The sequence below is a fragment of the Sycon ciliatum genome, chromosome 1, assembly GCF_964019385.1.
Source record: "Sycon ciliatum chromosome 1, ocSycCili1.1, whole genome shotgun sequence".
NCBI classification, from domain to species: Eukaryota; Metazoa; Porifera; class Calcarea; order Leucosolenida; family Sycettidae; genus Sycon; species Sycon ciliatum.
In genome coordinates, this window is record NC_088643.1 from 20389461 (window position 1) to 20404370 (window position 14910).

At 47.4% G+C, this 14910-nt stretch overlaps 1 protein-coding gene across 2 annotated transcripts; it reads right to left on the minus strand.

The window, feature by feature from the left end:
- Positions 1-130: 130 nt before the first annotated feature.
- Positions 131-14387, minus strand: LOC135817338 (uncharacterized). 2 transcript variants are annotated; one of them, XR_010553534.1, is made up of 12 exons: positions 14001-14387; positions 10567-11757; positions 8916-9234; positions 7858-7917; positions 6818-6902; positions 6274-6421; positions 5744-5881; positions 5075-5346; positions 4067-4305; positions 1929-2402; positions 1567-1639; positions 131-1087 (listed from the first exon to the last, which is right to left on the minus strand). XR_010553534.1 is itself a non-coding variant. In XM_065330511.1 (10 exons), exons 1-10 carry the CDS (start codon positions 14039-14041, stop codon positions 2202-2204), a joined length of 2694 nt encoding a protein of 897 aa, XP_065186583.1. In that variant the 5' UTR covers positions 14042-14387; the 3' UTR covers positions 1651-2201. The 2 variants fall into 2 exon arrangements, 1 of the variants encoding a protein (XP_065186583.1); XM_065330511.1 differs by lacking the exons at positions 131-1087; positions 1567-1639 and having other exon boundaries at positions 1651-2402.
- Positions 14388-14910: the final 523 nt, after the last annotated feature.

Sequence of the window (14910 nt, forward strand, 5' to 3'; positions counted from 1 at the left end):
GGAGACACGCCCACACACTTTTGGACCTTTGGAAAGCGTACACCGTCTCACACATGCTCTCTTCCGATATCCAACCATCAGCACCACAACACATACACGCGAGCACATACACGCACAACCTGCCGGAATATCCTTTTTGTTGATTTGTCAGGGTGAAGGAGATACGTGAAACTATCATTACGAGTAACGCCTCTGCAAAGCTCTTGCACAGGTATAAACAGATCACATGACAGCTACATACATGAAAGAAAGAAAAACTAAATACTCCATCTCCAATAAACGCAACTGTGAGAGCAGGATTTTAAAAAAAGACGTTCAGATTTGCGAATAATAGGACAATAGTCCAACTGAACAGAACATCGCCATTGCATAAAGCAAGGAGAAGCAGTCACCTCACATTACCAGTTGCACTGAGCTAATACAGTTGATAAAACGCATGCCACATAAAAAAAAATACTTCTGCACGGTGCACTACAAGTTTCAAGACTTCACAGAGTTCGGTTTCAAACAGAGCATTTCCGGTCACACACTCACCGCTATTTGTCGATCTGGCTTGCAAGTTTCGCAGGCAAAGAAAAAGCGGTGGGCGTGTGGCCTGAAACCCTTAGAACCAGAACATAAAAATGTTAACGTGAAGGAGACACGTCAAGAAGCGATCGTCTAACATAGCAGTGTGGTAAGAAGTTCATAGGTTAAATGACCCCTAACCCCCACCGGAGTGCTACCGTATTCTCCAGTGCATAAACCCCACCCAGCCCAGTTTATGTGACCGAAACCTGAGCCATTGCAGGTACATTGTGGCTAATTTTGTACATACTCCATCGTCTCCAAAGAACAGTGTTCAGGTGGGGTTCTGAGCACTAGATTGTGTGCACCTTGGGGAATTAGATAGATTGCAGAGGACAAATGTATGCCCTACAATGTTGCATACTCAATAACCACAAGCTATTCAACATGGCCGCACAGCACCTGAAAAAATGCAGAAGGAGAAACACTGACGCGCGTCAACGACAAAATTACGTACAATACACTCGACCGCAGCACGCAGCGAAGGGAAGTACGTCCACGATGTTTTCACAAGCTTCGCCTGCGGGAACAGAGACAAGACATGACAATGCACAGCACACAGCAACAGCACCGGCACAGACTTATTAGAACAGATCAAAGACTAGGAGAGCAACGCACCACGCAGACGAAGGAAGTGTCCAGAAGACACATGCAGAAACCACAGCAGATGGATGAACAACAAACGGATAGCACAATCAGAATGCACAGAAAATTTTGAAGCAGAGAGATGACGATCTCAGGAAATCTAACCACATCCATTCATAATCTTCACAGTACAAAAATAAAAAGCAGATTGTCTAAAAACAACTCCATGACACCTTGCACGAAGTCCAGACGGTGGACAATTCGCAAACCATGCCATTCGCTCCGAATACAAAATCACGCCGTCGAAATACCCGCTGGCAGTGATTTTCCGGGAGGAAACGTCCATCTCTCACCCCGCCCACCCACCAGCCCCATTGCACGCCCACAGCCAGTACACGGCACTTAACATATTACCGCAAATGCACTGCATGGCCTCTGGCAGGCCCTCGGCGACTCATCCAGTACAAGTCAGACAGCACGTGTGTCCCTGCAAAGTGATCACAACAAATCACCGCAGAATTTAACCAAATCCTTCACTGGGACATGGTGAGCAAACACAGCCATGTCAAATGCAGAGTAGTTACAATACAGATCCACATGGTGGAGTTTAACAAGAGCAAAAGGTGAACATTTCGCCAGACCACAGAGAAGAAGGGGAGCTGGTCTTACACAAATTCACCTAGAGGAAAAAACCAAAACAAAACCAACGAGTTGTGGAATCAAACAAATAGGCAATGGAAAATCATGAATTCTAGATGTCTTAGCAAAGTACTAACAGCACGTGATGCTGGCAAAAGTTCTTGCTTTGCTGGCCCATGCGTAGGAATGAGGAGCACATGTGGAAAGCCATTGGCTTGTGCACGTTCTTTCTTGGGTAGCCAACGACCCGGCACCAAGACGCAGTGGCGCAGGATCATGCCTGCGGCCATCGGAGCTGTAAGAGAAGCCAGAGAAAAGACGCAAAACGGCATCAGCTAATGACCAGCACAAGCTTCTTGATACAATACGGCTGGCCCGCCAACAGCCATACTACTTCCTGTCTCGTTCCGCTACTGCTCGGTGATGAACGGGTGGTGCAGGGCTTCATTCACGGTGATCCGCTTCGTCGGGTCTAAAAACACCATCTTGTCGAGCACATCCTTGAACTGCTTAACCTTGCGGAAACCTTCTTCGTCCAGCGACTGGCGGCCTCTCAGAGCTCCAAGCAAATCAAACGTTGGATTGATGATGGCCATTACAGTGACCTTTTCCTGTTGCACAAGACATCAAGACAGAGAGAAGACAGACAGGACAACAAAGAGCACACGTTTCACACACGTAGTCCCAAGTGTGCTGGCCCGCATGGAAAGGACAGGGAGAGTCAGCTGACAAGGCCGTTGTCACAGGGTACAACCAACACACACACACACACACACACACGTGCACACACATGCACACACACACACACACACACACACACACACACACACACACATACACAAATGCACCATGTGTGTTCAATCCTGAACACCCCACCAGCAAAAATTCCAATTATTACTCAAGAAAACAGATAGCAAAGCAGGTGTAGCACATGCCCTGCACTAAACTTTGCTGCAAACTGACTATCTTTACTTATAAAGAAGAGGCACCTGTGACGTGTGTCTGTGTGTGTGTGTGTGTCACGCTCCTTATAAAGAAGAGGCACCTGTGACGTGTGTTTTTGTGTCACGCTGCCCTGAGCACGCGAAGCGTGCGAACAGTGTAGCTAGCGGCCGCAGAAGCACTGAGCACGCGAAGCGTGCGAATCGTGTAGCTAGCGGAAGCAGCCACAGAAGCACTGAGCACGCGAAGCGTGCGAATCGTGTAGCCACCACCACGTGCTGAGCACGCGAAGCGTGCGAACAGTGTAGGTGGTAGCAGACACGATCAGTACGAGTAGCAGTAGCAGCCGCGCGCAGAAGCACTGAGCACGCGAAGCGTGCGAATCATGTAGCCACCTATACCTAGCCTAGGCCATAGGTAGCACTAGCAGCCGCACAAGCGCTGCGGACCACGTGAACCGTTCTCTGCAAATAGAAACATCTGCAACAAAAGGATACAAAAGATCTGCACTGACTGCACTCTGCATCTGATCTGCAGTGAAGAGCGCATCGCACTTTTGTTCGTAATTTTATGAATTTTTTGAGCCGCTTCATCCGCCACCAGGTGGACAACCCTGACCAGCCTCCCGAAGGCGTAACAGACGTCCCTCCTTCTCCTTCCAACGATGAAGAACCTCCCTCAAGCTCACCAGGACTTCAGCGGTCTGGCCACCACCACGTGCTGAGCACGTGTACTGTTCATGTACTTGCTTCACCCGCATGCCACATTCGGCCAGGCAACGCTGGCCGGGGGTGCTGCTAGTATAATATAATAATACAGCCATTCCAAATGACTACTATGTGCCCTACTTGAAACCTGAAAAAACCCTGTTTCATCACTGCATTTCTGTGCACCGATACTAAAGTAAAGCCCTGGTACGGTAGCCAAGAGGAACAGTTACACAATTACAAACATAAACAATCTGCCATAGAATCTGCCTTACCCAAGGTACGTGCTACCCAAGGTTGAATTCAAAATAAACTGCTCAAAACCTCCTTCATTCAGTGGCATCAGTGCTGGCTGCACCAGCAAAGAAGGCATCGGTGCCAGCCATGATTTGACATCAAGCATACGAGCTCAAGTCCACCAAACTTCATTCGAGTTAGTGGCAACCGAACAAGAACACCGCACTCCCGTGCTAGTGGCATGATGCAGCACAAGCTGTACATCATGCAAACTACCCAATGTGTCAGTTCCACTGTAGGTCATCACTATATCAAGCCATGCCCCCCCCCCCCCCCCACGTCCTCATACACAATGCTCAGTGCACACCTGGGCTGTCAATCCAACTTACCCTTTCGGTAACTTTATCCACCTCAATATTGAGGAAGTTGCACTGGGCATCGAAGTGCTTGTCACGGAACACGGCCTTCTGGATCATTTTCTTTGGCATCTTGCCCTTCAGGTCCATCATGAGCTTCAGCATCTGGTTGTTGCTCTTCCCGGGAAACATGATCTTTCCAGTGTAGGTTTCAAACATGGTGCATGCCACGGACCATAGATCAAGAGCGTAGTCATAGGGCCGTCCGATAACTGCACGCAACACAAGATAACAGACCAGGGCCAAAATCAGAAGGACCGTCACACGTCGCAGTGACCAGGATGGCAGGCACGAGGGGTAACAAAGAGCCTGAAAATTAGCAAGGTAGTGCCAGGACAGATCTCACACTGAGGTAATTCTTGTCAGCCCATGAAAAGAAGAGGAAAGTCAGTTGGTTTTTCAGAGCTTCCATTTACCAGCCTCCTCTGTTACATTCACACAGCACTTTGAAACACTGCAATGACAGTTCACACCGATGCACTTCATATACTAACACATAATGCAATCTCCTTGTGATGCACGTATGAGAACTACAACTGGAGAGATGTATCAAATATTCGACTATTCAACCTAACCGCGCTTCAAGAATACTCAAATACAGGTAGGAAAATTAAAATTTGAAAGATTCGAAATTTCATTAGACCTGGTGAATGAACATGCCAAAACATACTCATACACGCATGGTGACATTGGTGCTTTAGCGCCGCTGTGTGAGAGCCACCGCACCTGTATCAGCAGGCTGAAAAAGCATAAATTAATTTTCCGATGCACAACGTCAGGGGAAAGCAAAGCAATCTATTCGTCGGTTGATTTTTTCATTCGAGCGAATATTCGTTCGTATAAATTGCAGTTCACTACAGAACAACTAAGAGACTGTCCATGTACACGAAGACTAAGAGACTGTCCATGTACACGACAACTAAGACACTGTCCATGTACACGAAGAAACAGCGTACAATGACTAGTATCCAAAGGACTTACTGATTTCCGGTGATCGGTAGAAACGACTGACCAGGTATGGCGTGATGTCATTCTCGCCAGTGATCAGCGACGCCGATCCGAAATCGCACAGCTTCAAGGACATCTTATTCTCGTTGACCAGGATATTGTCTGGCTTGATGTCCGCATGCAGCACACCGACACGACGCAGTAGCTTCAGTGCCAGAAGCATTTGCTGTGTGTACGACCTCACTGCTTTGATATGCAGGCCAACGCCTTTGCCATACTTCTTCAGCACTTCCCGCAAGTTCATGCTACACAAATAGAAACAGGAAAGAAGGGAAACTACTCAATTATACAATCTCAAGGCTAAAAATGACCACAATACCGAGAAAAAGACTTTGCTTGGTCTTACCTACACCGGACTGCAGGCATCAACTCACAGACACAGAAACAGGCCGAAAAGGGGTCCAGCGAAAAGCGTTTGGACAATACATACGGCACGGGATAGATGGGGCATGCAGTAACAGACCCCCTTGTTCACAAGCCTTTACAGATCACATGGAGGTCAGTGCTACTCCTCACTTGCCGGAGAGACTCAAAAACCAATTTGGACTATACTTACAAGACGGGGTAGAGCATGTCGTAACAGACCCCCTTGTCCATAAGCCATCACAGAGTACATAGTGTGCAGTGCCACTTATTACTTACTGGAGAGACTCAAAAACCATGCACAGATGGTTCTTGTGGAAGAAGTGACGGTAGAGTCGTAGAATGTGGAACTTGTTGTCCACGTCATTGTTGTTGAGCTTTTGCAAAATCTTCAATTCCTGGAGACCAGTCTTGTGCCTGCAAACACCATCAGAAACGGAGAGAAACAAACTTGTCCGCTGAAACTAACACTTGATGGTGCTGGTGAGGCAGAATAAAAAGTAGAAGCAAAGTTCGCGCATCCACGCTGTCACTGGACTTACAATTGCGTTTAGAAACACAACCAGCTTAGGAAGTTGCACAGGCAGAAGAAAATGAAAAACAAAAAAACACAACAGGAAAATGCATACAAATGCCATATCTCCAAATCTGAATGGCTTCAGGCAGTCGGCCACTTGGCAAATTTGAAAAAACAAGAACATAAAATATCTCTGTTAGCAGCCATTTCCAGTATCAAATCTGACGTTGCGTCTCACTAAAATCACTAAAACAAGAAACACGCAACATGCTCCCCTGGGTCTACGACTTACATCATCTCGTTATTGCGGATGATTTTCACGGCCACTTCTTGATTGGGGCGCAGACTGTCGCGGGCACGCACTACATTACTGAACACACCCTGCCCAGTGAAGCCATAGATGGTGTAGCGACTGTCCAGTTGCTCGCCAATACACACTCCTGCGCGATAACAACAAACACACAAATAAACAGCACAACGAGTGAGCGTGCTGCACCATGGTACATAAATGCCATTACTAGCCCTCCAGGACTGATGAGAAAAAGCTACAAACTTAGCTGCGTTGTATCAACAGAGAAAGTAGCATTTCAACTCAGCCCAACGGCATTCATCAATGCTCACACACGAGGCGCGAATCAATCCTACACAACCATGCAAAGGAAGGGGGTGAAGTACCCCCCCCCCCCCCCACAGATGAAAAACCAGTACGGAAGGTTTAATGACTTTGAACATTTACTACAGATGCACTCAAATGTTGTACTTCCAAGTTCCAAGTCACATGTCCGGGTCCAACAAACTACGCTATGCTTCCAGCGTTCCATATACCGGTAACTTACTGTAGTAGCCCTCCGCATCATCCCAGTTGTCCTTTAGCGTTGGGTTCTCATTGCGACCACCTACCACGTGTTTCAGTCCAGGACTCTGTATCACAAGAAACATACACACACACACACACACACACATACACACACACACACACACATATAAACCCACATCAATATTAACCATCTCACTACCCACCATTCAAAAATCGATTCAAGTGGATCGATGTAATAGGCGATCACTAAATTATTCGCAACACGCTCAAATATTGTCGAATCATTACAAAAGAAAGCTCTACAGCTTCGGGAAGACCCTGGCTATAGACTACAAGCATCAATTTCACTTCCTGAGTAGAGAAATCTAAGAAGACTGTCACCGGGTACAGTGCAGCAGCTACGCTTCAGTGAGCCATGCGTAGCCATACAGCTGACCTGGACTGTTTCTGTTGCACACAAGTCCCCCTCGCCGAAGCCACGGAAGGGGCCCGGCAAGGTCTAAATGGGTGCAATGTAAAACCAATAATATGCCATGGTGGCCTTAAAGGTACATGGCGAAGCTCGAAGCTAGTGCGCGATGCCGATCAGAAATGCGCATTGAAACTTTTTGAGCTGCCTCATACTGATAATAACTCTGGTTTCTTCTCGCTTACCTGTGCGACGTGGGGTTAGAAATCCTGCAGGTTTTAGACACTTTCACGGGAACTTCAAATGGTTTCTATGAGCTGCAATTTTACAAATCGGTGAGCCACCGAACCAATAACTACCGGTTGAGTTGCACTATCATTGGTTTATTTTGAAACAAACCATCTAATCAACAGACTGTGTGCAGCACCGGGTTGGCGATAGCTCGGGCAGAAATCACGGCTACAGTACAACACAAATCTAACTTAGCACATACAAATCACCCATACCTGCCTTCACTCTAAAAGGAGCTGAGAACCAGCTCGCAGCACCTGGGCACTCTCAGCACACCGGGCGCATTCTTTCGCAGAACCAGCTCAATGAAAACGTTCTACATAGCAACATACCTTTTCAGTCCAAATAGATTGACTTACATCATAATTTTCACTGAACATGTCGCCAGCAAACATGTCCATATCTTCCTTCACGAAGGCCTGCAGGGATAGTAGGTTACAAGCAAGCAAAAAAACAAACGCAGAAGAAGAGTCAGCTTTACCAGTGCGCCAATCTAATACAAATCCAATGCATGCGTACAATGCTACGACCTAAAAGTACCGGAGTAGAGAAATCTAAGAAGACTGTCACCGGGTACAGTGTAGCGGCTACGCATCAGTGAGCCATGCGTAGCCATACAGCTGACCAGGGCGTTTCTGTCGCACACAGGTCCCCCTCACCGAAGCCACGGAATGGGCCCGGCAAGGTCTAAATGGGTGCAATGTACAGCCAACAATACACCATGGTGGCCTTCAACGTACATGTACAACGCAAGCAACCACTACAATATCATGGATGTACTCAACGGAATCACAGATCAACACACACTACTGATTTGAGAATACTGACTACTTAGTAATCTACAATTGTACCTAGTACAGGTGGAATCCTGATAATTCGAATATGGCTTAATTCGAACATACCGCTTAATTAGAAGTTTTTCCAGGACCGATTTCTGTCAATACGATTCCCACATAAAATTTTCTGATAATTCGAACCTCGAACTGGACATGGCCGGTTAATTCGAAGTCCCACAGATTCCACTTACATAGAAAATGTGTGGGATTTGTGCTGATAATTCGAAGTTAGCAAAGTGTAATTCGAAGTTCACTGTACACTGTACTTGTCAGTTCAGTTTGCATGAGCAGGCTGTGTCGGTCAGTTCAGTGTCCATAAAATTTGTGTCTAAGGTCCATAGCGCAACTCTGCGTGATCATGAGAGCATTTTGACATACATATTGAGTTGTGGGTTCATGTTTGGATAATTAGAAGTTTTTTTCCTGGCATTTTGAGGTTCGAATTATCAGGATTTCACCTGTAACTACAAAGTACTACAGAACTTCGTTAAAAACATGCGCTTGGCAAGTTGACGTGCAGGAAAACAATCAAGCACTAAAAATTCAAAAAGAAGTGGTAACACTGAATTCTAATTCTCTACCTTGTCATCGGCTTCTATCTCCACAATGTCATCATCATCGGAGTCAATGCCATCTTGCCGTTTCTTCTCGTTATCGTCACTGCTATCAGCAGCAGCAGCAGTAGCAGCACCAGCAGCAGCGCCAACAGCAGGTGTAGCAGCATCGGTGGGATCTGTGGGATCTGCTGGTGCTGCTGCTTTAGCAGCCAGGGCAGCGGCCGTCGGTTGAATCGTGGCTTCTGCTTGCTTGACATCCTGCAGCATCTTCTGCCGGCGCTCACGCATGCGTCGAATCTGCTCCTCCTCGTCAACTTCTTCCTCCATTTCAAACTCAAGTGCCCTTGAAGCAAAGAAAGACAAATCATCCCCACGGGCAAGTCAATGACTCTGCAGTAACAAAGTGAAAGTAAGCTTCCCAGAAACGAGATTCTTAGAACATACGACACTCCACAAGTACAGAGAAGGAAAGTACATCTTGATTGATGTTAGTCAGTGTGTGACATGCTAGGGACCAGACAACACTGACTACAATGACCAAAGAATGTGTTTTGACATACCGTAATGTCATGTATTAAAGCCGGTCTCCTATAGAAGCCTATTTTGAATAGAAGCCTGATTTTCAAGATACACTATTGGCATATAAGCCTGGTTTTAGTGTTGACATACATAGAAATACCTGTCTTGTTGTCTTGTATAGAAGCCTGCAAAACTTCCCCCAAAAAGTCAGATAAGCCGCGGCTTTTATACATGACTTTATGGTACATGTAGTAGTAGACTGCTGTAAGTGTGCGTAACTAATTACTTTGTGTGAGTGACTAACATTATAAAATAACTACTTCTGAAGTACGAAATAGTGGTTGCGACTTCGGCGATGATCGTTAGGAAAGGGTTTGCTCCTCACACGGGAGCTCGTGCTATTCCGCCGACTGGGAGTGGTACTTACTGGCAGGTTTGCCGAGTCGAAGGTTCGATGGACTTCTCGTGTGCTCTGGATGGCAGCCGTGAGTCAGTCAAGTGTCAAGCCAAGTCGGCGGAATAGCGCGAACTCCAGGGTGGGAAGCAAACCCTCTCCTAACAATCATCGCCGAAGTCGCAACCACTATTTCGTACTGCTGTGACCAGCGCGGGCTTGCAACTAGCTGGTTTGGAGGTCCAGCGCATCTCGTGGACTCAAAGTTTGGGCTCATCGTATTCCTCTCATCAGGGGCTTTCCAGGATGCCCAAGATTATGACAATTGTCCCAGGGAAACTAAAGTTACGTCCAAATAAAGGTAAAGAATTTGAGGGCACAATTCTCCACACACATTGAGCTCAGTCGATAAAGGGTTAATAGGTGGGCCGGGTTGGATGACAGGATTTGATAATCTAGCACCCTTGTTTATCCAGCAGAAAATGCCGCTGCAAAAGGTGGCGGATTAGAGAGGGACGACTGTAGTATAAATGGTGTACTGTCTTTTCCTACTACCCCCAAGTTTCACTCACATCTGCATTACACCGGCTGCTAAGATACCTGTTTGAGAAACACAAGCAGCTTACTCTGAACCAAGTGTCTTGATTTGCATGCAAGCCCACAACCATTCAGCCAAAGCACTCGTAAGACATAAACTGAAGTGAACCAATCCAACACGACACAAAATACATGAACTGCAACAATGAGCATTTATTCACTTACTCTGAGCCAGATGACTCCCGTTTGTGTGCTCTGGAGCGTGAATCACGATGCCTCCGGTCCGAGTGCCGACCATCCGATCGACGAGCGCGATCGCGAGACCTGCTGCGCCGAGGAGAGCGTCGTGACCTGCCTCGATCCGGTGAGCGACTCCGGCGCCTGGGGCTGCGACGATGACGATCGACTGAGCGACGGCTGCCTCCACGAAGAGCAGGACTTCTGCTCCGTCGGCGAATGCGTGCTGGTGGACTTCTACTGGTGCGCCGGCGCTCGGCAGAACGGCTACGATTCCTGGTGTGCCGCGACTCGGGACTTCGGCTACGCTGCCTCCACCGGGGACTGGAGCTGCGCTTGCGTCTGGGCATGGAACTCTCCGCTGCCGATGCACCATTGCGACTGCGCGGTGACCTACTCCGATTTCGGCGGCGCACGGGCGAAGCTGTCTCATCCGGTGATGGGCTATGGTGGTGCTTTCGACTGCTGGCCTGCTCGTCGGGTATCGATCTACTGGACTTCTCGGATGAGCGATGAGAACGCTTTTCCTCGTGAGGAGACCGACTACGCTTGTGCTTTTCCCGGCTCGACCGATCTCTAATGTGCCGATCAGGCTTGTCCTCTGGTGACTCGGCCGAACGACGGTGCTTGCCGTCCCCGTTTTCAAGTTTTGCCGCCACTTCATTTCCACGCACGGGCGTGGACTCTGGCGATGAGGTGTAGTCCTGCAGTGAAGACAGACCTCCCGTACTCTTTTGCTGGCTATCATCTCGACTGAGCTGCTGGTCTTCCGCATCCACAATACAAAGGCCATCTTCATGGAGCTGCTTCTGAAGAAGCTTTCGACGCTTCTCCAACACCATCAACTGGTCATCCTCGCCATCACTCAAGCGCTTCTTCTTCCTATGGTGCTCTGATGAGTCATTGCCATCTGAATCCGCCTCCGATGCCGAGCCTTGGTGACGGTGCTTCTTCTTTTTATGCTTGCGCTTGTGGCGTCGATGATGACTGTGCGACCGTGCATCTTCGACGTCTTCATCCTCGTCTTTCTTTTGCACTTCCTCCTCGGACACCTCCACCTGCCTGGAGCGCTGCTTGTCTTCGTCGTGATGACGGTGCTTATGGTGACGCTTGTGCTTCTTGTGCCGGTGGCTGCTACGCTCTTCGTCATCCCTAGCCTGGCGCGAGCTGTCCTGGTACCTGTGAGGTCAAATCAAGAACAAATAAAAAGCAAGGAATGTGCTCGGTCAACACCAGTAAATAAATACAGAAAAAGAGCATCCAAACTGACACACCACTGCTGCAGCCGTGTGCACCTTACTTGGTCCTTAGGAGAGTCGCTACAGGCAGGAAAGATCACTGAAGCCATTATAAAACGTACACTGTTGACTGCATATGTGTGTGTATGCACGCGCGGGTGTGTGGTGTGCGCGCACACGATCCTGACCATGGCATGATCCATAACCTAGTGACGCGTCCTTCATCTCTATACCTTTACGGCGCCTGAGCCCAATTAAGCTAGTCGTTAGTCGGCTGCATTGAATGGCTAAGACGCTTCACAACTTCGCACACATAACAGGTTACATTTACCCTTGCTTCTATTCTGGTAGAGTGCCAAACATAGTATCCACTCCCCTCGGGTTGCAGGGCTGTCTCCAGGGCATTGGGATGAGGAGTATGTCTGGATAAGGAAGCGGTCACACATACGTCTAAACCATGCACACTCACTCATATTCTCATCATTTCTTATTCTCTCCGGCAGCACCACAGGAACTAGATACACTTCAACTCCTCAAAATGATGCCATGGGGGTACATCCTGACTTCAACCTGTTGCCATACATCCTGTGTGCCATTAGAATGATGCTTCGCATGGGGGAAATCAGCAGAACCTCATTTCCGTCCCTTCAATTCGATGCAAACTAGCATTTTGGATATTTGATCTTTCAGATATTGGATGTTAGGATAATCGACATTCTACTGTGCGGTGTATACTGGTACAGTCGTCCCTCTCTAATCCAGCACTTTATAATCCAGCACCCTCGATAAACCAGCACGATTTTCAGTAGCCAAAATGTCCTCTTCATGCACATTGCAGCAGTCAATCAGATTTGTTAATCCAGCACCCTCCCTAATCCAGCAGATTTCCCTTGTCACAAATGTTGCCGGATTATAGAGGGACCACTGTATATGCACTGCATAAAAAAAGCAAAGATGTCCGTTTAAGAACTACTTTCTACGGCATGATAGAAAAAAATGTCTACAACTATCCATATCATTGAGAATGAACAAGAACCTAGGGCTGCAACGGGTAGGGGTTTGGTCAGGTAACAGGAATTTGTATCCGGGTAGCACGGGTACCCTATCGGGTACTTCTTGACATAGTGTGAACCGTGAGTGTGCACGTGTGCTACATAGAAAGTGTACAGTACAGTAAGCATGTTTTTACATGCACCGTTTCAAAAACACCTAACTCCAACTACCCGAGCGGGCTCTCAGGAGAAAATTGCTACCTGAATACTCGCTCTAATTACGGGTAGCATGGGTACCCTACTACTCGTTGACACCCCTACCGAATGCCCGTTCTAATTACGGGTAGCACGGGTACCCTACTACCCGATGCCACCCCTACAAGAAACTGTAGAAATGGTCGCCTTGCCTGAGCGATTAATATGACCCCATGCAGCTGCAGCATGCAGCCACATGTTTAATGATAATTATTGCCTCTAAAGAGCTGTACCAATGCATACCTACATACAGTTCTAAAAATATGGCCTCGATAAATTGTTCAAAACAGTAGTCCTGTACAATTATAGTAGTGGTTCCCTTCTCCACCCTACTACAGCCAGTGGCTATGCCATAACTACGCAAGAGTAAATAAACTTTAAGATAATCTAATTTTTCACCAATGACGGCATTATCTTACTTACAAAATGTGTTCAATAGGGCTTGAAAGTGCTACGTCACTCCATAGCAATGGCATAGCAACAATTTGAAAAATTCGAAAACTGGATCCACCTGGATCCAGTTTTTGTATGGATCCAAGCACATTTCAAGCGGTCTCACTCACAGCAAGGTGATGTTGCCAGTGAAACTGACTGATTTGGCTAGTGGGGGCGGGGTGACAACTGGTGGCGAAGTAAAAGTTGCACCTGCATACGACATGAGTGGGTTGCTATGCACCCACATACTGAGGCAATAGCAAAGTCACACCTTAGTGGATCCAAAATAGAAATCTGATGTCAATTTACTACTCCCAGGCCGTTTTTGACGTCATCACTTTCAAGCCCTATTGAGTCAGGATGATTCATGAACCGAGAATACTTCTACAAAGATAACTTTCATACGCAACTAACTTTAATAGCACACTAAACCAGCGAAGAATTCCTGCTCTTCTCCTTCCCTCCCTATTTTTTGTTCCTATTGATCATGACTATGACTTACCCTTCTTCCACATCCTCAATTTCACCTTCTTCGTACTCCATTTCTCCAACTCAAAGGCTATCAGATTCTATAAAACTGGCAGCGAAGGCACGAGGTGGCCTCTGTTCAGACAACTCCTGAAATAAAGAGCACCGCACCACAAGCTAGTGTCATCAAGACGAGTTGATGTACTAGTACTCGGCAAATGAACTCTGCTACCAGCAGTATCAAGTTCTTCTCAATAAACCTGCCTGAGCCCAACACGACAACGCAACAGGTTTCGCTTTGTGTTCAAAAGTTGAAAAAATATTCCAGAGATAAAGAGATCGCGATATCGTGGAGTCTTTTGTACGATCACTGAATCCTCAGTCTCACTCAGATCAGCAAGATCGTCTTCGCTGCGTCGTATCGCCCTTCCCCACAGTGACCCGGTGCATCCCCGCGCGCTACGTAGATCTACGTGTAGATGGCCGGCTAGGCTAGCTATCGTTTAGCTTACGTACTCGTACTGCGCTGCTACTTCGATGCAACATCCATACTAGCGCGCGCGGCGCGCTCAGCGATCAGCATGCTAGCATCATCAGCGCAGCATGCATGCATGGTCGATCGTTACACGTACAAATCATGCTCTCGAACCCAGCGCTCCGCTCCTAGTACGAGCAGGGAGCATAATCATCAGGGAGTCGTAAAATACCGGTATTTTACGACTCCCTGATAATCATGATACATGTAAATGCGGAGGACACAGGCGCTAGGCGCACACATACACCATGTACACTGTCATGGTCATGTTCCGGATTAATTCCTGATTGCATGCATGCATCATTGCATCATGCATGTAATGCAATATTGCAAGGAACCCGTAGATCTACCCCGGGGACTGAACGATTTTGTTTGGAGTCGGATAGGAACACTGTTTTCCATACATCAA

What these genes read in the sequence shown, in the direction of transcription:
- LOC135817338 (XM_065330511.1), bottom strand. Translation starts at nt 14,041, where the DNA reads ATGGAGTACGAAGAAGGTGAAATTGAGGATGTGGAAGAAGG. An exon ending in ATTGAGGATGTGGAAGAAGG is followed by an intron (nt 11,758 to 14,000) that starts GTAAGTCATAGT and finishes TTGACCTCACAG; the next exon opens with GTACCAGGACAGCTCGCGCC. An exon ending in TGGATAAAGTTACCGAAAGG is followed by an intron (nt 2,403 to 4,066) that starts GTAAGTTGGATT and finishes CTTGTGCAACAG; the next exon opens with GAAAAGGTCACTGTAATGGC.